The sequence below is a fragment of the Plectropomus leopardus genome, chromosome 4, assembly GCF_026936395.1.
Source record: "Plectropomus leopardus strain MGB_pleo_1.0 chromosome 4, ASM2693639v1, whole genome shotgun sequence".
Classification (NCBI taxonomy): domain Eukaryota; kingdom Metazoa; phylum Chordata; class Actinopteri; order Perciformes; family Serranidae; genus Plectropomus; species Plectropomus leopardus.
In genome coordinates, this window is record NC_142179.1 from 38,415,526 (window position 1) to 38,441,076 (window position 25,551).

General features: G+C 41.9%; 1 protein-coding gene across 1 annotated transcript in view; it reads left to right on the forward strand.

The window, feature by feature from the left end:
• The first annotated feature begins 31 nt into the window (after positions 1–31).
• Positions 32–25,551, forward strand: part of arrdc1a (arrestin domain containing 1a) — a 34,372-nt gene continuing 8,852 nt past the window's right edge. Inside the window, exons 1-5 of the mRNA XM_042488451.2 lie at positions 32–1,555; positions 11,632–11,742; positions 12,178–12,228; positions 16,131–16,285; positions 19,795–19,977. Coding sequence (XP_042344385.2) covers positions 1,327–1,555; positions 11,632–11,742; positions 12,178–12,228; positions 16,131–16,285; positions 19,795–19,977 — 729 coding nt within the window. The 5' untranslated portion in view covers positions 32–1,326. The remainder of the gene's footprint in view (positions 1,556–11,631; positions 11,743–12,177; positions 12,229–16,130; positions 16,286–19,794; positions 19,978–25,551) is intronic.

A 25,551-nucleotide genomic window follows, 5' to 3' on the forward strand; every position in this document is an offset into this window, starting at 1 on the left:
TCCTTTGAAAGTTTCTGCATTTATTTATTTGATAAAAAAATGCTATTTTATTATTTCAGCACCACTACCTTTACCACAAAAAGGCCACTTCAACTAATTGGTAAAACATGGTTTTAAACAGTAAAAAAAAAATCACACTTATTAAATATTTTCACCACATATATAATGGTATATGTATAATCACATATATAAAGGTTTAATCATTCACTATTGTTAAATGATACTTTAAATGTTATATTAAACGTATCATTTAACAATAATGAATGATTAGACTTTTTAAAAATGTCTTTCTCAATAAATAGTCAGTTTTATCTTAGCTTCACTACCTTCAACATAAAAGGCCAAATCAATCATTTGGTAGTGAATGTTTTTTTTTTTTAATTGACTGTTATTAAATGTTTATTCTCGTTTTAAGTTACATAGATCTATTCAGTAAGACCGCCAAAACTGTAGCATGTTGAATAAATCTGCCTACCTTTGAAACTGAAAATGCAGACCTTTTAGAGACACAGCGACATCTAGAGGATTTTTTAGCATACAACATACATAAACTGAACAGCAGGGACAGCTCAGTCAGGCTGAGTTGAATTCATCACATTTTTCAATAAAATATTGTGACTCAACATGTGCTCTACCAAACGGAGCAGGACGTTAAAGCGATATTGAAGCTTATTTCCTTCATATAATGGGCCTGTCTTATTTATTTTCCCTTGATTTCTTAATTTTAAATTAACATCTTATTCTGCTAACACAGCGCTGCATGGTAGCTCCTCACCTCCATTCATTTCAATGAGGGGAAGGAGGCGCAGGTTCCAACATGGTGGTAGGGGTATGGAGCAGCCCATGTAAAGGCACAGATTTCTGCACACATATGCAGGTGTTTGGCACTGGAAAATAAATAAAATAAATAAATAAATTACATTTGAAATAACTTCATATGGACCTATATGAAGCTATATGCAGCAAAATATATCGACCTAACTCAAGTTCTGTTTGTAAGTATGCTCTAAGTTGGAGTTATATATACGTATAAAATAATATCATACTATCAGCTTGGGGAAAAAAACAGATTGTAGTGCACCTTCCTGAATTTGAACTAATTTCTTTTTTTTCTTTTTTTTGTTTGTTTTTTCAGTCATTTCATACATTGCTCAAGCATATTTAGAAATTCAGTCAGGTAATGTTCAACAGCAACAACAAACAGAACACTGCAAACAAGACATAAGAAAAACAAAAAAAGACAAAACTAAGACAAAAACCATGCAGGGCAAACTCTATTTACACATATACAGCATATGGTATATAATGTGAAGACATTTCTTTCTCATGTTGGAGGGCTCAGTGACGTTGCATGAAGGGGCGGGAACACAGAGAAGTAAATGCTGGTGTTGTTTGGGCGCACAGGTGACCTTGCCTCTCGCCTCGGATCGGGAGAACATGGGGAAACTTCAGGAGTTTGAGATCTCGTTTGACAAAAACAAAGTGGTGTACAGTCCGGGAGAGTCCATCTCTGGAACCGTGACCATCAAGCTGGGCCAGTCGCTGCAGTGTAAAGGTAAGCGCGTATCCGGATACATTTACTCACCTGGTGGGAAAACATCGCCGCGCTGAACAAGGAAGTGGGATGTAGCTTATAAGACATGTAAACTAGGCCTCTCTCGCTGTGATCCCACTGTGGAAACCGCCCAACCTGTGAGACAATCACTAGTATGTGGTTGGCTGTGTCTGTGGGTTTAATTACTTTAATTTGGACCTTTCTGTCATTGGAAGTAATTTTCTAAAGCACCGCTACCCTATTATATATTTCCACAGACTGATTCTGGGATTTTGTGAGAGATTACTGGGAGGCATAATGGCATAATGGGTTGGTCATCTGTTATCAAAGTCCTAAATACAGATTTCTGAAATACAGATTATAAGTCCCCCCTCTTACACAAATAGTATTATGTAGAGTGTAGTGTAGTCTGTGAATTATATTTTCAAACAGAAAGGTCTCTACCTTTCCAAAAGTTTCACCTTTTTGTCTAAGAAAAACAGTCGTTTCTATCGTCATAGTATATTTTTCAGATAATCACTCTCACTCACTTCTTTAAAGGCTCATTGAATTTAAGGAAGGAAGCAGATAAATTTCACAACCAAAGAACATTTCATCTGTAAATTTGTAGATTAAAAAACAACAACAAACAAACAAACACCAGATGTGTGCGACAAGATTTTCACTGAACAGTGACTTTTCTACAGTCAGAAATGAAAAAAATAGTGGGGAAATAATGGAACTTTTATTTTTAATTTACTGACCTAAAATTAATTGAATTGTAATAATAAATAGTGATTTCAGAAATACTGGAATCAGCCTATAAAATGTCCACCAATAAAATATGTAAACGTCTACAGTTTTGAAAACCTCCAATTTCCCAACATCTACCATATTTGTCTACTGGTCTACTCGTCATAATATCCAGTGTTGGGAAGGTTACTTTTAAAACTAACTACATATTACTGAGTACATGCCCTTAATTGTAATTTGTAACATATTGTATTAGATTACCCAAACTAAGTAACATATTGAAAAACTTTGATAACTTTAGGAATACTTCAAAATTGTCTTGCTGAGCTAACTTGTTTGGATCTTATGTTTTCATGTCAGAAATGCTTGACAGTGTCCTGTGCATCTGTGCATCTCCTCTACTGTTGTTGTGAGGCAGGTGTAGCAAATAGGCTGTTAGTAGTGATGATAATTAACCAGAAACTTTCAGCTCCCTTGCAATCTCCCTTGCATATATGTAGGGCGGTATAATGTAGAGAACTCATCATTCCAGCTTCATGAATCAGTCATTCCTCCCAATTGCAAAACTTTCAGAGTGAATGACAGTAATAATTGGAAACAGGGCGTCAAATAAAAATTCTGCTCAAGTGTTGCCCGTGGCCAATTAAAACATTCCAGTAGAAAACAATATCAACTAACTCATGCTCATGCACTTCATGTTCAGTAAGAATGCAGTGTTACAGCAGAAAAAAGTAATCCCCTCAAGTAATCTGTTTTCAAAGACAGTTACTGTAATCAGTAACTTTAAATTCAGAATTGAAACTTTAACTGTAACGGAATACAGTTACTCATATGTTATACTTTAAATGCCCAACTTGTATTCCTTTACTCCCTAATGCTGCGTTCACATGGAATCTGGTGATAATGGCAGACCAGTGACACCTCCTGGACAGCACAGGAATCAAAAGAAAAAAATCTAATGGAATGGCAAGTCGGCAAAGAGACACACGGTGAACACACGATGATATGTTGCTATGGTTGGATAAATGTACTATATAAAATGATTTCATTATTCATGCTATTATTTCATGTCATTATTGTAGCAATTTACATAGCCATAAAAGGAAGCTTTCTCCTCACATTCTCTTGCACACTTAAAGGGATTGTCAAATTCCCTCTAAATCATAAAAAAAAGTCATTTATTTATCGATTTGTATGTGCTCATTCATAAGTCTGCTTTTCTTGTAACTTGTCAGTAGGATTTCAATTTTTGATCATATACTTCCGGCTGTTGTTGCACTAAAATTATTTGCTTTTTGTTGTCTAAATTGGCCTCCTTGAGTAGTAGCTATGCAATAGCCATTGAAAATTCCATTAGAGCAAAAAGTAAAAAAATTTTGATTTTGGACTTCAGTACCATTTACCATTGCCAGTATTCTCTGCCGGCCTCACCTAATTTTACTGTCCTGTTCTTCTTAACTAAAATGACATCCAGTTTGTCGTCTACTGTCCGACAGATCCCATGTAAAGGCGATATTAGTCTGGTAATACCCTTGATGCTAATAACAATAATATTGGATATTATATAATATAGTTTTTTAAGGCTTATGCTTTTGCACAGTGTGCTGCTGTCCTTGGTAACGTGTTGTGCCAGCTGGGCCAGGCTTTGTCACTTGTGTACTGGCGTGGACCATGTTCCCACCCATTCGCTGGTTCCACACATTGACTGCCGCTCATTCCATATCTATTGCACACCATCACAGTCCAGTCGTATAGGTCTCCACCTTGTCTTGGTCAACATGTTACAGCGTATGTGCTGGAGCCTCGGTGCTCACTTTGTCTTCATAATAGTCCTGTCTATTCTTTACCATTATTTGTCTAGCTTTGGTTTGTTGATTTCTATGTAAGTAAAGCAGAGCAATGGACAAGAAAAGTTTTGTCCTAATTCTGAAGTGACACTTTCTGCTTGAGATCATTCTCAAGTGTCTCTCTCTCTCTCTGTTTGTGTCTGTGGACACAATCGGAGCAGCTTTTCAGTGTATGGGAGTTTCTGTTTGAATGCTTGCGGAGCCTCCAGTTAGTTTACATTCCTCTTCAGGTAGAGCTGGTCTGACTGCTCACTCCACAGCACTGCCTCTTAGGAACCAACTCTCTCCCAAAGTAATACTTTGAATCACTGATGGATTATCAAGTGGGTTGGGCCCAAGACATGAAGCTGGCAAATATTGACATTGCAGTAAAATCAAATATGCTTCAGTCATTGTGGTTGAATACAGTGGATATGATGGTGTTACTAAAGAACTGTTTTAGAATCCTACAATTAAAGGGAAAGAAGAATTTTCTTTTTAAGTGTTCTTAGACGAAAAGAGTCCCATTTTATTAAACATATACTTTATGATCATATGGTTGTGCTTTGGGTCCTGGTTTAGGCTCATTACTGACAATGAAGGGATATTTCCATGCTATACCATACAATATTTTAAACAAAACTCTGTGGCAACACTTTGTATTTGTCTCTTTCCCATTTCAACCGGACAGTGTCCCAGTGCACAAAATCAGCCCCCCAAAGAAATGCTTTTCCTTTTGGTGTGAAGGAACTTGTACTCACCCCCATCAGTCAGCTCGTTTATATGTGCAATTGTCCTTGTCTTAGTATACAAGCACTGGGAGAGAATCCATATATTGATGGAAGTATGTCTGATTCCACCATGGTATGTGGAAAAATGCCCCCTTTCAGCTAGTTGCTATTGGACCTTCTTCCTGTAGGCCTACTGTGTCACATGCCAAACAAGTTAGCAAGTGGCAAACATGTTGCATGTTGAATGGTTAAAACATGGATATGTTTTCGGTGCTGAGCTTTTAGTCATGTTGATATCTTCATCTTGTTTTGTTCTCCTCCCTTCTCTTCTTCTTTTTTTGATATTATTTTTTGGGCTTTATATGCCTTTATTTATAGGACAGATTAAGCGTGAAAGAGACAGGGGTGGATGAGAGGGGATGACAATCCACAAACAGGTGCGAATCTGGGTGCCCCCTCTTCTTCTTTTGTTTTTCCTGGCTATCTTATGCAAATTTGTACCGTTCAACTTCCGGGTCAAAGCCTAGCATGGGGACTATGGAGCATGTGCAGAACACCGAGGCCAGTTCAGGTCTAGTTGAGGCTTATACACGAAAAAGTAATTGACCGCCAACCACATTATTTAGGTGTGTTAGTCCGACATTGAAAAATTTAGACATGTTAACATGTATTTTCAAAGTCCAATTTTAGTCTGACCTACACAACAATTTGACTTTTTCTAACATAGTGTAAACATACTAACTGTCGCTGTTTGACTTCACTCACGTTGTGTTTTAATGGGGCTAAATCCCTGTATCCAGGTTCCAGTGTTTGCTGGGAGTCTGATACAGGATGAGTGGAGGCTGTTGTAGCAGCAACCGCATAGTTTGTGCAGTCATGTTTAGCTGTCCACATACTTTTGATCATTTAGTGTCCATCCATCTATTTTTGTCTGCTTATCCGAGGCCGGGTCATGGGGCAACACGGTAAGCAGAGCACTCCAGGCGTCCCTCTCCCCAGCAACGCTTTCTAGTTCCTCCTGGGGGACCCCAAGGCGTTCCCAGGCCAGACGAGATATTTAATTCCTCCAGCATGTTCTGGGTCTGCCCCTGGGCCTTCTACCAGTAGTAAGTGCCCAGAACACCTCCAACGGGAGGCGCCCAGGAGGCATCTGATCAGATGCCCGAACCACCTCAACTGGCCCCTTTCGACGCGAAGGAGCAGCGGCTCTACTCCGAGCTCCTCCCAGATGTCCAAGCTCCTCACCCTGTCTCTAAGGCTGAGCCCAGCCACCCTCCGGAGGAAGCTCATTTTGAACGCTTGTATCCGCGATCTCATTCTTTCGGTCACTACCCAGAGTTCATGGCCATAGGTGAGGACTGGAACATAGATGGACTGGTAAATCAAGAGCTTCCACTTCCGGCTCAGCTCCCTCTTCACCACGACATTCCGCTGCAACTCCTGCATCACTGCGGATGCCGCACCAAACCGTCTGTCCATCTCATGCTCCGTTCTCACTCACTCTTGAACAAGACCCCGAGATACTTAAACTCCTTCACTTGGGGCAGCAACTCACTCCCCACCCAGAAGGAACAGTCCACCGTTTTGTGGCAGAGAACAATGGCCTCCAATTTGGAGGTGCTGACTCGCATCCCGACCGCTTCACACTTGGCTGCGAACCGCCCCAATGCATGCTGGAGGTCACGTTGTGATGGAGCCAACAGAACCACATCATCTGCAAAAAGCAGACACGCCATTCTAATGTCCCCAAACCAGACCCCTTCCTCCCCCCGGCTGCGCCTTGAAATTCTGTCCATGAAAATCACATACAGGATCGGAGACAAGGGACAACCCTGGCAGAGGCCAACACCAACTGGGAACATGTTTGACTTCACGCCAAGTATGTGGACACAGATCCCACTTTGGTTATACAGTGACCAAATGGTTCGCAGAAGTGACCCCAGTAACCTGTACTCCTACAGTACCCCCCACAGGACTCTTCGAGAGATGCAGTCGTAGGCCTTCTCCAAGTTCACAAAACACATGTAGACCAGACGGGCAAACTCCCACGACCCCTCCAGCATTCTCGCTAGGTTGAAGAGTTGATCCACTGCTCCACGGCCTGGAGGAAACCCGCATTGTTCCTCGTAAATCTGAGGTTTGACAATCGAACGGAGCCTCCTTTCCAGCACCCTGGAGTAGACTTTCCCTGGGAGGCTGAGTAGTGTGATACCCCGATAATTGGAGCACACCCTTTAGTCCCCCTTTTTGAAAATGGGAACCACCACCCCAGTCTGCCACTCCACAGGCACCATACCTGACCTCCACGCGACACTGAACAGGCGTGTCAGACAAGACAGCCCTACAATGTCCAGAGCCTTCAGCATTTCAAGGCGAATCTCATCCACACCAGGCACCTTGCCACCGAGGAGCTTTTCAACTACCTCAGTGACCTCTGCCAGGGATATGGATTCCCCCAAGGTTCCCCCAAGTCTTCAGACTCTGCCTCCTTGACAGAGGACATTAAGGTAGGGTTCAGGAGGTCCTCAAAGTGTTCCTTCCACTGTTTGACAATGTCCCCAATCCGGGTCAGCAGTTCTCCTCTCCTGCTGAGGACAGCCGGAGACCATGGCCTCCCTGGACCCTTCTGGCCAAACAGTACCTGTCCACTGTTTCCGAAGACCCCCGGGTCAACAAAGCCTGGAAGGCCTCCTTCTTCAGCTTGACGGCCTCCTTCACTGCTGGTGTCCACCAGTGGGTCCTTCGGTTGCCACCACGACAAGCACCGACTACCTTCTGACCACAGCTACTAGCAGCCGCCTCCACAATGGAGGTTTTGAACAAGGACCACTCAGATTCCATGTCCCCAACCTCACCCGGGATGCATAAAAAGTTCCTCTGGAGGCGTAAGTTAAAGATCTCGCGGACAGGGGCCTTCACCATATGTTTGCAGTTCACCCTCACTACACACTTGGGTTTACCAGGTCTGTCCAGCAGCTTTCCTCACCGCCTGATCCAATTCACTACCAAGTGGTGATCAGTTGACAGTGCTGCTCCTCTCTTCACCCGAGTGTCCAAGACATACGGCTGCAAATCAGATGATACGACTACAAATTGATCATTGATCTTTGGCCTAGGGAGCTCTGGTACCAGGTACACTTATGAACATCCCTATGCTCGAACATGGTGTTTGTTATGGACAATCCATGATTTGCACAGAAGTCCAATAACAAAACACCACTCGGGTTTAGATCAGGCAGGCCGTTCCTCCCAGTCACGCCCCTCCAGGTTTCTCCGTCATTGCCCATGTGAGCGTTGAAGTCCCCTAGAAGAACTATGGAGTCCCCAGTTGGCACCCTTTCCAGGGCACCGGCCAGAGACTCCAAGAAGGCAGGGTACTCTGAACTGATGTTGGGTGCATACGCACACACGACAGTCAGAGACCTCCTCTGTGTGACTCACAGTTACATCAAGGTGACCCTCTCGTTCCCTGGGGTAAACTCCAACACAGCGGCACTCAGCTGGGGGCTCATGAGTATCCCTACTCCCGCCTGGCGCCTCTCACCCTGGGCAATTCAGGAAAAGGTGAGAGTCCAGCCCCTCACCAGGGCTATGGTTCCAGAGCCAGTGCTGTGCGTGGAAGTGAGCCCAACTATATCTTGTTGGTACCGCTCAACCTCCCGCACCAGCTCCTGATCCTTCCCTGCCAGAGAGGTAACATTCCACATCCCTAGAATCAGTTTGCGACGCTGAGGATTGGCACGCCTGGGACCCCACCCCTGCCTGCCACCCAGCACACAAGGCACCCAACCACGATCCCTTTCCCTGCGAGTGGTGGGCCCATAGGGTGGCGGCTCCATGTGATTTCTTCGGGCTGAGTCCAACCGGGCCCAATGGGCAAAGGCCCGGCCACCAGATGCTCGCCAGCGAGCGCCCTCCCCAGGTCTGGCTCCAAGGGGGGGCCCCCCGGTGACTCAATATCGGGCGAGGTACCCATATCCCGAGAACTCTGTTTCATCAAGGTCTTTTCTGAACCACTCTTAGTGTGGCCCCTCCCCAGAGACCACTTTGCCTTGGGAGACCCTACCAGGGGCTAGTAGCCCCAGACAACACAGCTCCCACCATCACAGAGGAATGCAAACCCCTCCACCACGGTAAGGTGGCGATTCATGGAGGGGATCATTTAGTGTAAATGCGTTCTATCACAAATCACTCAGCCCCAAGCCCCACAGCTTTATTTATTTTATTTTTTTAGGAAAAAAAGAAACACTGCTGATATCAAAGGTGCTGGGTAGTTTTGTTGACTATAAGAAAATATTTCATTCAAACATAAACATTACCAAGCTGACACTAAAGTTAGGCTTAAGTTGTTATTGACCTATAAGTTTCCCAACAGCAATAAAAATTACTTCAGTGTAGTTTAAGACACTTCTCTAATTTTGTGTGATTAAACATGTGCTGGCCCATCTCAGTTTCCAAAAAGGTTGACATTTTGAAAAACCAAGGTTTTCAGTTGTTCATTTGCTCGTAAGAGTTGACTCTCTTTATGTAAGCTGACATTGATAAGTCTTGGAGGAAAGTACATGGCACCAGAGGAGGACAGTTGAGGCTGTTGACATGAAAATTTGAATCCATATGCCAAAGCAAATTTCAGAATGGAAGAGATGAGGAAAGTGATTTGTAAAAAAGAATTCAGGAAACTGCTAAAAAATGATGCAATTTCTGGAGCACTGTATTCTTCAAAGCTACACTGTCACTGTCTTTTAAAAGAGGTTCATGAGGTATACAGTCTGTAAAAACATCATGTCCCTCCTCTCCTACTGCTTCTGATGGCATTTACTAGAATCAGCCAGCAACGTCCAACAAAGATGCCTGCTCGCCGCTGCTTCTCCTCCATTGACAGGCATGCACAATAGGGGCATGTGGCCCGAGGGGTGAGGGCTAGCCTGGCATGCTGTGGGTCTAAGTACGTATCATAGCAAGCATGGGGGTCGAAGTCCATAATGTAGCCAGCATGGCAGGATGGACAGAGGTGAACCCCTCCAGTGGTACAAGAAGTCATCATCTTCATTCTTTAGATAGATCTGTAACAAACACTGAAGAAAAAGTGGGATCAGAACTCATACTAGGGGTTCTTATACTGCAGTGGCAGACCTGAGTGAAGGGCCATGCAGGACACTGCTCGTGTGCATGGGGATAAAGCCAATGGCAACATCTCTTAGAGGGTTGAGCCTATACGAAATAGAATCTGTTACTGCACTTAACTTTTTCTCTCCTCAAATGTTTTCAGAAACAGTAACAGAATGTTGATCCATATTATTATATTAGATCAACACTGCCTAGTTTGACAGTTGACTGCAGTTCACAAGCAGTGATTGACATGATTGACAGCTGCATTAGAGACTCCTCCGCTCTGATTGATTGTTTTCGTTCACATGCAGAAAGGTAATAGAGAACTCCAGGAATTAAGTCTAAAACCTGGAAATGAGTTAGCATTTCAGCATCTCTGGTTTCTTCGTCTCATGTTTTTTTTAATGGGTTTTTGGTTAAAAGCCAGAAATAATATCTGTGGTTGAAGTATAGACTTTCACATTGCGTTCTACAACCTAAATCTGGTCAGGTAATGCCCCACCCCCAGACTTTAAAGTTTTTATTTGTTTTTAAAAAGTAGAGTAACAAGTGCCTGAATGAGACTACGGAATGTCAAAATGACAAATACAGCTTTACAGCCTCATTGCAGAGGCAGTGGTAGTCAGTAGTGGTAAATGAGGGCTTTTTGTTTGGGCATGCATCTCTACCCCACAGCTTAGCAAACTGATTGTGAGCTGGTTTGTGTAGTGTATCCATAACAATGCATGAAGCCGACCGTAAACAGACAAGAGGCTGTAAACCGCAAACAAGAGCCTGTGTGTCACAAACTGCAGTAAAGCTCCAGTTGAAAGTCATATTCCAAATGTGCTGTATACATGCCCCAAATAATGCACCCAAAACCTAAATGCTAAATTCTGCAAAACATCCGGATTTGGAATATTTAAAGGGAATTTGCTGTGTATATGACCCACATCAAATTCAGAATATTGTCATATTCAGAATGTTAGGGAAATATTGATGTGCATGTAACCATAGCCAGTAATGCAAAATCCCAAAGGAAACTGCTAAATGATGCAATTTCTGGAGCGTTGGATTCTTCAAAGCTACACTGTCACTGTCTTTTAAAAGAGGTTCATGAGACATACAGTCTGTGAAAACATCATGTCCCACACCTGCCAAGTTGGGCAGGTGTGGCTCAGAGGTAGAGTGGGTCGTCCTCCAATTGGAAGGTCAGCGGTTCGATCCCTGGCTCCTCCAGGCAACATGCCGAAGTATCCTTGGGCCACAATACTGAAACCCCAAATTGCTCCAACGGCTGTGACATCGGAGTGCGGGTGCATATGAATGATTACTGAGTAGCAGGTGGCACCTTGCATGGTAGCCTCAGCCACCAGTGTTTGAATTTGTGTGAATGAATGTGACATGTAGTGTGAAAGTTCTTTGAGTGGTCAAAAAAAATAGAAAAGTACTATACAAATACAGTCCATTTACCAAGTTGCTGAATTTATGCGATAAATTCTCCCTTCCTCCCTCAGTGCTGCCTCAGTGCAGCTGAAGCGGACTCCGGAGCTCACGATGATTGGAAGCTTCACCATGCAATGTTCTTTAAGACCTGAAGTGTATCTCTCTCCTGCAGTTATGCACACTGTGTTGTATACATTAGTATTTTTTTCCAAACTGTTTGCACTGATGACAGTCTTTGTGTTTTTTTTTGCAGCCATCAAAGTGAACTGCAATGGTTTCTGTGGCATCACCAACAAGGTCAGTGACACGACCTGGACTGTGGAGGAACAGTATTTCAACAGTACCGTCGCTGTTGCAGACAAAGGTACACTGCTGAACAATTGAGATTATGACTGCAAAATGATTCCATGAGCTAACTCCATCCTCCAGTCAGCATGTGATAGGTGCAGTTTACTACATCACAACAGTTTGTACAGAGGCAGGGTGCAGTCACAGATTAGAGCGCTAATACTTGCTTGTGAGTTGGTCTTCTACAGGAAATGTAACAAAACACAATATGAAAAACACACTGAAACATTTTAGACACATTTTTATAACAAAGAAACTGTAGCTTTAATTTCCAATATTAAAGATTTTTTAAAAATGATTTGAGTTTTAAAGATTGCAGTAGTAAAGGTTTGCATTTTCCACTGTTGGATATTGCATGCAGCCCTGAGGCGTATGTACCTGGTGGGAAACAGCAGGCTGATTGTTCCTGTTTCCACTGACAGATGTTATCTGCTCTCTGTGTCCTGTACAGGAACCCTGAAACAGGGAGAACACACTTTCCCCTTCAAGTTTCTCATACCAGGTAGGAGTGTGGAGTGATGGGATGAAAACTCATCCCTGAACATTCTTTTTGTATATGTTTTGACACACATGTCCTGGCATGTTGATATTTACCCCTGTTGCCCCGTGGTTCCTCAGCAGTGAGGATGGGGCTCTTCTCCCAATATTCACAGGAGCTTATAGGTGTTGTGTGAAACATTCCAGTATTTATCTGAACCAGCCTGTAACTTATCATACCAAGGCACTAGTTGGAATTAGGCAGTTATTAGATTAACATTCAAATTACAACTCTTTCAATCTGCTCTAATCAAACACAGTCTAATGGAACCAATGCAAAAGCCTCACAGCAAATAGTGCGATCATTTTAGAGATAATGATCCAACAACACATCCAACATCCAACTTAATAGTAGTTTGAAGCGTAAATCTGCTTTATAACAAATTGGCTTTTATTGTCTAAAGCCCTAGCCCATGGACTAGCATTGCCAAAGGACCTCTAGTAATTTGTTATAATTACAGGTGTTGTCTGTGATCTTAACCCTGTATGAATCTGCCATATCTGTAATTTGTCAAGTAAAGATTTCACCTTACCTATTGTTTGTCACTGAACACAGAGGTCATGTGATAATACTAGTCCCATGCCAACTGGCATCTCTGAGATTTGTGCTAGTGTTATTAGTTATGTCCGCACAAAAGGGGAACGTCCTGATGTGCAGCAGACAGCTACCAGCAACTTTTAATGCAGAATGTTAATCTCTACATCACATGAGGTCCCATAATAACATTAGCACCAAAAGGGCTAAAGTTAAGTCAAGTCAATTTTATTTATAGAGCCCATTATCACAAAACACAGTTTGCCTCTGAGGGCTTTACAGCGTATAGCGACATCCCTCTGCCCTTAGACCCTCACATCATCTAAGGAAAAACTCCCAAAAAAGAACCCCTGTAACGGGGGAAAAAGAGAGGAAGAAACCTCAGGAAGAGCGGCAGAGGATGATGAGGATGGTCAGACATGCAATAGATGTCATAAATAACAAATTAAATACAATCATGGCAAAAAGGAAAGAGAAAGAGAGAGGGGACGAGAGGGGAAGGGGAGGGGGAGAGATGCACAGCAATAATGGAAACAGACGCATTTCATATTACAATAATGATAGGTGTAAAATTTCTAAATGCCCTCTATGAAAGTATTGTGGGTGTTGATAAGAGTCTCATGCGTATATTGATAGTGGAGGCATGCACTCACAAAGATGTCACTAAAAAGGCGTGACTCAGGGTTCTCCATGCACACATGGCAGAGCTAAGCTTTTTTTTGTTATCACAAAGCTCCACAAGCAGTCTTCAGGAACCCTCCATCATTCCATGGAGCGGAGGAGAGGCGAAGAGAGGGGAAGAGAGGGGAAGAGAGGGGAAGAGAGGGGAAGAGAGGGGGAGAGAGGGGAAGATAGGTGTGAAATTATTAATTGCACTCTATGATGATGTTGAGGGTGATGATAAGAGTCTCATGCGTATATTGATAGGGAGGTGTCCAAAGGCAAGATCACAGCATCGGCGCAATCAGGACCAAGACCACGATCAGGGCGAGCGGGGGGTACAGTATCAGTACAGCTACAGCACGAGAACAACCAAAGGCAGGGTCACAGCATCAGCACAAAAAACAGTGGCAGAAAGTTAATAATTATGGACATGGATATTTTGAGGCCTGTTACAAAAATGTATTCACTTAGAGAGTAGGTTGCCTTGCACAAACCAAATATCACAGCACATTACACTCTGAAGCACTGCTGAGGAGCAAAATTGCTGACACTGAAATATAAACACCTGGCCCAGGGACAACAATTGACAATTAGCCTAAAAAATAGGCTGACACAGACACATTTACAGCAGTGTTTATTAATACACACTGTTCCTGGAAAAATTCAAATTAGACATAAAATAAATAAATATATCAACTACTACGCAATGTGCCGTACAGTACTGGTAAAAGCTCAGCAGGTGGTGGTCCAGCTTCATATTTTTAGTTAGATTTGGCCTCTGAATTATGTACACTTCATGTAGATCCAAAACACGTAGATAATTTATTAAGTTTTTCTTAATGAGAATTCATCTGCAACTATTGGAAATGGCTGAATTCAAAGTACTTATTACAGAGGTATAGTGACATCGTGTCTCGATTTAAGTTTGGCTTTAGATTCCAGCCACTGCTCAAGAATAGTGTCTTTTCTGCATCCATCGTGTTAGTCAACAGAACCCCCTGAAAAGAAGTTGATACATCTCCAGGGGTTAATCCTGATATATAAGTAGGCCAATGCAGAAGTTGGCATCTCCCTGGTTCCCTCATCAAAAAGTCAATGGGATTTTTCCATTGGATTCTGGATCATTGCAGAAAATAAGTATGCAATACACATTTATGATACTCAAGTGTCAGCAAGGTAATCTTCACAACTAAATACCACTTTCAGCATTTTTGATGCTAAATGCGATCGCCAGATGTAAAATGCTAATATTCTGCAACAAACAAACAGTTGCATGACTTAATTTGACCACAACAAAGCCAAAAAGCTGTGTTTGGTGCAATGGTGTTCTGAGGTCTCATTTAGTCACTTGTTAGCAAACGCCACATATAAAAGCTTCCAAGTTCATGGTGGGGTTTCACTGATGTATTTTATGTCATAGAACAAAACTTAAAAGTCTCTTCAGTTAGTGTTAACCACAGATCTTATCTCAGGCTTTTAACTAAAAACCAATTAAAAAAAAGAGATGCAGAGGTACTGAAATGCTAACTCATTTCCAGGTTTTAGGACTCATTTCCGAACCACTATATATTTACACTGCACTGTCTTGGATCTTCAGCAATCCACCTACCAAGTGTGAAGTCAATTAAATGAACAGCTATTGAGAGAACTGACAGAGAGATAAGTGAGGGGTGTGTCTTTTCTGCCACTGATTCTCCGCAAGGTTTCCATCTGCCACCACCACTACCTGTCACCTGATGTCCACTGAGGGATGTCAGCAGCTGTCAGTTTGTTCCTCTTGCTCATTGCATTACTATCTGATGACATCAGCAAACTCTTACACAACAATAGGGGTGTTTTGATTTTGGTAAGACAGAAGTTTGTTATTCTTAAAGACTGAGATATTTGATTCTAAAATACTACAGCTTTTTTTCCTAGTAATTGGTTTAAGATAATGAGATGGATAAGTGGGATTGTTAGAAAACATTTCTGTCTTATGGTGATGAGATTAGTAACTTGTGACGTTGACATGTCCCATAAAGACATTTGAAAAATCCTGAAACCTTAAGTTAGGTGGGCTTTTTCTGGCAAAGTCATGATTCTTGATGTAGTACACATTGTCCCTCACTTCCTACCTACACACTTTCACCATGGTTAATTGTTATGGGCTCTCACGCAGGAGTGAACACAGTCGCTCCTTGTGCACAGCCTTTATTAGGCCACTAAACTGCAGGAGTATATTTTTCCAGGTTAAGCTTTCTTTGTTCTGTGATGAGGAATACCACAGAAACTCAAAAGCAACCCAACCGGTCTTTTGACTATTGTGAACCAAAATCTGTCACTTGAAACATGTGTGCTTTCACCACTAAAGAGCCTGCAGGTGTTTCAGGAGTCTTGTTTTCATGTTTACATGAAAAGTAAGAAAACTAAGTGGTCATCAGTTTTAAAAAAGTTATGGGAGAGGAAATCCTTGTGTTTGTAGAGCATCTTATATGCTGTGATCAGTAATTCCCATTAGTGGTAAAGCATTGTGGAATTGTCTGCCACAATTCCTTTGCACATTATCAAACTTCTTATCAAAAAGATAAAAATGAACATAGAAATTGTACAATAACCCTGTTTTAAGAACCTATTAGTCTGCTTTTGCTATATGTGATAAAACTAATATGTGTTTGACTTCTTTCCCACAGAATCTGCTCCGACATCTTTTGAAGGCAACTATGGTCGGATCGTTTACAGAGTGAGAGCTTTTATTGACACACCACGATTTGCCAAGGACTACAACACAGAGAAAGCTTTCTACCTGCTGAGGCTCCTAAATCTGAATGAAGTGCCAGACATATGGGTAAGACTAGACACTGTGTGTGTGTGTGTGTGTGTGTGTGTGTGTGTGTGTGTGTGTGTAAATATACACTCATTCTGAATTTGATGCCCTTTTTTTATCACTCAGTAAGTTATTAATATACTCACACACTAGAGCTTCATGTTTGCATCCCCTCGCACATAACTGATCCTTGCAACACCAAACAACTCACACAATGTTAACAAGTTGTCACAGAATGAGAATATATGAATCATTTATTGACAAAAATGTCAGATTGAACCTTTTAATTCTAAGTTGACGATATTTTTTAAAATTGTATTTCCCTTGTATTGCACAACGTAGCAACTGCACTACAATCAGCTTGGAATTCTGTACTCTTTGAAGGATTAATTGCCAATAGTGATCTGTAGTTTTGGAAGCCAAATCATCTTCTCACTGGGATTTAACAGTAGTAAGAGATGGAGAATGCAGAGTTAATAATATAACATATATCTAATTACTCCACTGTTGTACACATTAATGTTGAGGTTTTTTCATTTTATACAACTGAATGAAAAAAACAACAATATATGGTTTTAGGAACGGTTCTGTTTTGGAATGATTTCTTGAATAATGGCAGTGTATCCATGTTCCCAGCACTTCTGTGTGTCCCCGTACGTGGTACAGGTTGTCAGATATGTTTGGTGAACTCTGGCATTGTTGGATGGATTTTGGATTTTCTGGTGGATGGATTTGAGTGTGTCAGGGTCACTGGCACTGGTCTGATATGTGTTGCTCCTCTACTGGAACTGTTGCAGAGCTGTGTTCTGTACACTATTTTACACGTACTGTACACTGACGACTGATGACTCTTCCCATTCTAGTCAACACATTCTCAAGTTTGACATGGTCACAGTGAGCCTGATACAGGCAAGTGATTATGCTCATGGCCAAATTGTTGATGACTTTGTCATCAACAACTTGGCCATAAACTCCTTTAAAAACTGAATGGCACACTAAATATAACATATACACAGCGTAGGTTTTAGAGGAAAGCTACACACACCCATTTCGGCAAATAAGGGTGATTAAGGCAAATTGAATAAGCTCAGTGTTGCAGATGTTGGGTTCTATCATTGATGAAGAGCTGACATTTATTGACAAGAAATGTAGCATTTTTTAAAAAGTAGAGCAATGATTGCACTTCCTTATGAACCTCAATGGGTTGGGTGTAAAAGATAAGAGAGACAGGTTTGCATCGTTGAACATTTTAATGTCCAATTGTGATGTGCTCACGTGCTTTGTATAACACACCTTTCCATCCTATTGTGCAGCTGCAGCTGTCAGATTGATTCAAAGTTAAAGAGATGCAACATTTTCTAACTTTAAATTCCTGATTTTTTTTAATAGATTACTTTTTAGGGATTTTCCCTTTATTTGATAGGACAGATACTGTGAAAGGAGGAGAAAGAGGGGATGGCATTCAATCAAGGGCTGGAGGTGGACCCATGTACAGCCTTTGTACATGGGGTGCCCGCTCTACCAGATGAGCTATTGAGCAACCTAAAATTCATGATTTTAATCTTGAGTAGGACTGCATTCACTTAAAATCAAAAGACTGAAGTCCAAAGGAAGATAACAGTCACTGTTGTTAACACCAAATTGTCGAGTTACAAATCCTTTTTTTAAGATGATTTTTGGCTTTTGCCTTTATTGTATACAGCTTAGATGAGATGGACTTTTCTTGTCACAGTGGGAAATTTACATTGTACTTCAGTGTCTGCAGTTTAAAAAACATTAAAAACAACAATGCATACACAGTAAAATACAACAATTAAAACAACAACAAAACAAACCAACACATTCATCCATCAACTGCACATGGAACAATACTTGCTTGTGAACTTCTTGCTGAACAGCAAAAAATAAATAAGCTTGTTTTCTCTCCTTAGCTGCTGTTTCCTCACTTTCTGTTGCCGTGATGATCGTATCTCCTGGGCAGGTTTTCAATCAGAGATTTCTGTGTATTTGCATATTTGTGAGGCAACAGAAGCACCTCTCATGTGTAATATACGGCGGGGTTGCTGACTGTGGTTGTTTTGAAAGCTGTCAAAAAGTTCCATGAGGTACAAGGTAGATTTATTTGTCATTTTTTAAACATTTTTTAAAAATGAAATAAAAATATATCCTTAAATCCTGCTACATCTTTTGGCGTCGAAGGAGGAGTTAAGGAGTCACACAGCCTGGGGAAAGAAGCTGCTCTGTAGTCTGGTGGTTCTGCAGCAGATACTTCTGTATCTTTTTCCAGATGGCAGCAGGGTGAACAGACTGTGGCTGGGGTGGCTGCTGTCTTTCAATATCCTTTGGGCTCTGTCCAGACACCTCACTTCACCGAGGTCACAGATGCTCTGTAGATGGGAGCCAGTGATGGTCTGGCAGTTTTAATCACCCGCTGTAGAGCCTTCCTGACCTGGGCTGTGCACAAACCATGCAAGTTGGTGATGTTTCCAGTCAGTATGCTTTCTATTACTCGTCTGTGGAAGTTAACCAGGATCTTGCTCTGGAATTTAGCCTTCCTAAGTTTCCATAGGAAGTAGAGCCTTTTCTGTGCTTGTTTAACCTGGGTGGTGATGTGTGATGACCAAGATAGGTTCTCAGTGATAGTAATTCCAAGGAACCTATAGCTGTTCACAAGCTCCACCTCCCGCCCACTGATGTAGACAGGGTTGTGTGTCTTTGCCTCTTTCTTCCTAAAATCAACAATCAGCTCCTCTTCATTAGTTTAGTCCACAAGCATGCAGTTCTCATTCCCCTATTGTGCATAAAACACCATCCAGCAAAATAGCAGTCATTGAAACAGTCATGCATCACACAAACAGACTTATAAACAGCACACTGGCATCTGTGTCACTGCAGACAGCATAAGTGTGAAAGGCGGAGAGAGAGGGGATGACATGCAGCAAAGGGCTACAGTTTGGTACCGAACCTGCAGCCACTGTGACGAGAACACAGCCTCTGTATGTGGGGCGCCCGCCCTAAGCTACAAGGCGCCCAGATATCCTTTTTTTTTTTTTTTTTTTTTCATTTTGGCAAGTCCAAAGTATCAGATTCATGACTGAAGTCCACGTCATATGACTGAAGTTCACACCTCTGGCAACTTAACTGTGACAACAAGACTGCTCAATCACAGTCAGCTTCAGTTTACTACCCCTAAAACCCTAACTTCTCATTTTTGCTTTTTTCAACTTGTGTGTTGATTAAACAAACTAGATGCAATGTATTTATCAGTAATTTCAGTTTTCCAATTTAGTTTGTATTGAGCCAGGCTGACTGTTTCCCACTGCTTCCAGTCTTTATTGCTAAGTAAGGCCAACCACATTATGACTCCAGCTCTGTACTTAAAACACAGGTGTAAGATTCACATCTGTCCATCCTGTCATCTAACATGTGCTATAACTCAGTAATATAACAAATAATGTGTTTAAATGTTGAATTATTCCTTTAATAACCATGCGTGACATTATGTTGTTTCACTGCCCTTCTCCATGCAGGGAACCTGTTCATCTGCAGTGACGCAGCACTTCACCTACATGCTGATGAAAACAGGAACGGTGGTCCTGAAGGCCCAGGTCGACATGAAGGGTTACACTCCAGGCCAGATCATCCAGGTGTTGGCCAACATCCACAACCAGTCTGGGAAGACCACAGGCAACATGGCTGCCAGCCTGATGCAGGTACACACTTTTTCCAACCAAAGCTGCAAGGTTATGTTCAGACTCCCAAATCATGCTGTACTGTGTCAAAGAACTGCTTCCTAATCTTAATAATCCAAATCCTCCATTATACTTATAGGCAATACAATATTTTTACACTAATGTGTAATTTAGCCTATTGAGTGACAAATGCTGCCATCAAATCTGTCACTTGGCACCAGTTTAGACAAAAGCAAATTTTATATGCAATAGTATGATTCAGCCAATAGAGGACAGTCACTTTACATATTTATAACACAGTATGTAGAATTCAAATACATTTGCACTCAAATGTCAAGATTTGGACCTGGATATATCAGCAACTCTAAATACCCACACACATTGGTTTTCAACTGAAATAAAAAGGTGGTTTGGGGGTTAAGTTACTCTTTCAGTTTATTGAGAATTCAAACATTATAGCCATTATTTTAAAATTATTAATGGAACAATAGACTATGCTTAATGTGAAAAGCATAGTCTATTGAGAATTACAACCATCCATTTGCTAACAAGTCTTCCATATCAGCTTTATAAAACATCTGCATTCCCATGTTTTATTTACTTGCAAGTGCCTGAAACTTACAGAAATTAATTACAACCCTAATTCCAAAAAAGCTGAGATGCTGTGTAAAATGTATGTAAAACAAAATGCAATTATTTGCAAATCCATTATGACCTCTACACAGAGCCCAGCTAAAATAGTTGATCATCAAACTGATAAACTTTGTTTTTTCTTTGTTTTTTTTTCTCGTAAATATACACTTATTCTGAATTTGATGCCTACACACATTCCAAAATGTTTGAACAGGGCATGTTTACCACTGTGTGATATCATCTTTTCTTTTCGCAATACTCAGTAAGTGTTGGGACCTGAGGCCACTATTTGTTTCGAAAGTGAAATTCTTTACCATTCTTGCTTGATATATGGCTTCAGTTGCTCAACTGTCCAGGGTCTCCATTGCTGTATTTTGCGCTTCATAATGCTCCACACATGTTAATGGGAGACAGGTCTGGACTGCAGCAGGTCATTCTAGTGGCTGTGCTCTTTTACGACGAAGCCACACTGTTGGAACACAAGCAGAATGTGTGTCATTGTCTTACTGGATCAAGCAGGGACGTCCCTGAAAAAGACGTTGTCTGGATGGCAGCATATGTTGCTCCAAAACCTGTTTGTACCTCTCAGCAGGAAATGACATCCATGATTTCCAACAACAATTTGAAATCCATAAGAGCTTTTTTTTGGCAACTTGACTTGTTTCAGTTCCTTGAAGACATTTCGCCTCTCATCCAAGAAGCTTCTTCAGTTCTAACCAATTTAAAGGGAGTTGCAGGCTTTGAACCCTGTGCAGGTGTGTGCTACAGAGCCATTAAGGTCACGTGGACTCTGAGTTTCAGAGTCATTAAGGCCACTCATGAGTCATTGACCCAAACAGCATTCGTGTAGGTCGTTTGGGGCTAGAAGGGTCCAGGTGTTAATAGGTGTTAATCCTTCATGGGAGGGAAGATTTAGATATATTTAGATTTAGATAAATACTTCATTAATTCCAGTAGGGAAATTATTGTATCCAGCAGCTCATATAAACAAAAAACACCTAAAAACACACTCACATAAAAAACACAGCCAACTACATTCAAGGTCAGGACAGCATTGTAGCTGGGTGGTAAGTGGTGTCATAGGCTAATTCCTCTGTTCAAGGATGGTTGTTCGTTTGACATAAATGGCTTCTTTGACACCTCTGTCTTCTTTGGATAGAATGTGTTCATTGTTGTCCTTGGAAGAATGACCTTTCTCCTTCAGATTTAAGTGGACAGCAGAGTCTTGACCTGAAGAGTTGGCGCTCCTGTGTCATTTGGTCATGGAGGGGTTCTTTTGTTTCCCCAATGAATTCAGCTAAAACACAAGAAACTTGTGAAAGAAAGAAAGAAAGAAAGAGGAGGCAGAGCCAGGATGGCAGGTCTGAACGGACTGAAACCAGCCCCACCGGATCGGGCCCCACCGGATCGGGCTGAAAGATCTGCCACTTCCTCCTCCCTGTCACACGGAGGGCGATTTCAACTGAGCACAAGAAACTTGTGCTCCAGAAATATACACACTAACAAAACTAGGGTCACCAGTCAGCAATTATGACTTGAATATAAAGGCCAGAGAGCAGTAATAGAAAAGAAAGAAAGAGGAAGCAGAGCCAGGGTGGCAGGTCTGAACAGAATAAAAAAATACCCCCGCTGGATTAGGCTGAAAGCCCTGCCACCTCCCCCTCCTCCCCGTCACACGGACAGGGATTTCAACTGAGCACAAGAAACTTGTGCTCCAGAAATATACACACTAAAGAAACTAGGGTCACCGATCAGCTATTATGGCTTAAATATAAAAGTCAGAGAGCACCTAGTTGGTCCCACAACACCTCCAGGAGGCTAGGCAGTGAACTCTGGCATCCCAAAGTCACTCCCCTAGTGCCAGCTCTCACTGCTCCATGGAGCAGCATGGTCTCACACAAAAAAAGACTCAAACAGGCCACTCCCACTCCTAAATACCCTCACACTTCCTGGATTTTCTCCTGAGAGGACTGATTGGTGGATCTCTCCATCTGATCTTAAGGAGTTGTCTGTTCAGTGGATCCCCCTGCTGGTCCCCAACTACCATTGTTTCTCCTAATTCAAATCCACTGACTGGATTTAACTGTCTCTTCTGACATTTCCCTCACTTTCTTTCTCAAACTCTGTCCCCTTACTCCCAGTTCTCCCAGGAGAGAGGTAGCTGACCCAGCTACAAATCCCCTACATCCCACTTCAGCTGGGCGAGCCCTAGCTTTTCATCCTTTCTGCTCAGCTTCTGCCTGTAAGTCTGTGTACCTCAGTTTCTTCCTTTCATCGGCTTCTTCCACTGAGGCTTCCCAAGGGACTGTTAGCTCAATGAAAAAAATGATCAGTTGACTCACCGACCACAGCACTATGTCAGGCCTCAAATTAGTACAAACTATTTCCTGGGGAATAACAAGCTTTCCTCCTAAATCTACCTGCATGTCCTAATCACAAGCTCCCTCCAGGCTACCACATCCCTGCCTCCTCCCAAACTTACTGCCTCTATGTTTCTCCCCCTCACATACAAACTTGACATCTAGACTTTTTTAAAACCTCCTGAATTCACCTGTCTTCTTATCCCCTCAATACCTGCAGCTAAGCTTCTCAACACCTGATTATGTCGCCACGTATACCGGCCCTGTGATAAACTAATTTTGCAGCTTGACAAACTATGTCTTATGGTTGCAGTACCTGAACACAATGGGCATGATGGGTCGCCATTTACCCAGAGAGACCCACGTTCTGGGGGGTTGGCAACACATCATATGTAGTCCCGATCAGAAATCTAATGCAGCTCTCCTCCATACTCCACAGGTCCCTTCAGCTAATCTTCCTCCTCTCTACACTGTCTGCTTTGCCTGAGCCACTGCCTTAGCCCCCCTTCCAGTCTCCTCCTGCCTACGTACCTGTTCCACTACCAGTTTTCTTCTATCCTTGGGGCCTGTTGTATTCCACACCGGTTTGTCTGGCCCAAGCCCCAGGCCTCCCCGTCCAAGTTGAACATTACCTACTATCTCTGCATGCCTAAGAGCGGCCTCTGTGTCCTGAACTGCTACTCTTGGGTTCCATTTTCTTCCCTTGGATGGATTTGAACCACACTCCTAACTATTACATCCTTACTCCCGGCTAACCACCACTCTGCCCTAACCTTGGTGCACTTAAACTCCTCTGTTAAGCTAGATACTGGCAGCTGAAGTATCCCTTTCCCATACAATGCCACACTACTTAGACACCTGGGAGCGCCTAACAACTTCCTAATATATGAGCTAACCAACCTTTCCATTCTCTCCACAACAGATACTGGGACTTCATAGATTGACAGTGGCCACATTAACTTATGAAATAACCCAAACTGCAAACACCACAACTTCAACTTTCCTGGGAGCCCTGACTCATCTATTCTATCCAGTCCTTCAGCAACATCTTTTCTAAATTGCACAACCTGCTCAACATCTTTCAAATCCACATTGTACCACCTACCTAGGCTCTTCACTGACCTTCCCCTAATTGTTGGAATTTCCTCGTCATCTATGATAAATTCCCTATCATTTAATTTCCCTCTACATAATGAAATACTTCTAGACTTACTTGGCTTGATTTCCATGCTGGCCCATTTGAGGTTCTTATTTACCCTCTCTTATAGCCTCTTTTTACATGGCACTGTTCTAGTTACTAGTGTCATGTCATCCATGTAAGCCCTAATTGGTGGAAAACACATCCCATTTTGACTTCTCTCTCCACCTTCAGTCCACTTGGATGCCCTCATAATTGCTTCCAACACCATTGTAAATGCCAATGGCGAAGTTGTACATCCTGCCATAATACCTATCTCTAGCCTCTGCCAGCCTGTTGTGAAATCTGCCATACTTATACATAATCTAATGTCCTGAAAATATGCTTTCACTAAGTTGACAACTATTCCTGGCACCCTAAGATACTCAAAAACACTCCAAATAAGGCCATCTAAAAAAAGCTGTCCTTGCATATTCTTTCTTTCTCCTCTCTTTCTTAAGATGCTCTGCCCTTCTAAGTGCTGCTATCCTGTCTCTTAACTCATCTTCCAAAGCGCTGATTCCCTCCCTCTCTTTGTCTGTTGCCTTTTTCCACTGTTTTCTTAACTGTCTCCTTTCCTTAACTAACTTCTCTATTTCTCTTTGCCGTCTAGACCTGCCTACCTGTTCTCTCTTTCCCCTCTTTCTGTCACACACACTGAATCTCTCTGCACAATATGAGTAAATCACACTTTCCATCTTTAAATGAAAACAACTATAAACAACTATACTATAAATGACTGAACAACTGTTTAAAAAAGACCGGTAAGATTATACTCTAACACCAGTTCGGACTGCGCTGTGAAATATAAATACAAATTAGACAAACTTTCCTTTCTAAGCTTAAACTAAACATTGATATTGACTGCAGCTGGGGATTTATGTTGCTTCTTACTTTTCATTTATGTGCACTGCTCTGATTTCATTCAAGTCAGAGATGTCGGTTCGCCCTGAGAGGGGCCCCTTCACGGTTAAGGGCTTCCCCTCCCAAACTAGAGGTTGAGTTCACACTTCAGAAATGGAAGTCATTAACATTGGATACGTGTGTTTATATGTTAAGTTTCATTCTGATCTGCAAACAGAATACCCAGTGTTCAGGTCATAATAATTTTCTGGCAAGAGACACACCTCTCCAATGGTGAACATGAGAAGTTGCAAAAATTGGGATTTAAAAAATTCATATTACTCTTCATTTGAAAAAGGAAATGCAAGGGGGATAGCGATACTAATTTCAAACAAGGTAAACTTCCGGTTCTCCTCACAGATCAATGACAAAGAAGGGTGTTACTTATTGGTCAAAGGTTTAATTGATCATAAAGAAGTTACATTATTGAACGTCTACAGACCACCAGGAAATGATAAACAGAAGATCAAAAAAGTCTTTAATTTAATAACCACGGAAGCATCAGGTTTGTCGGTGTGTCGC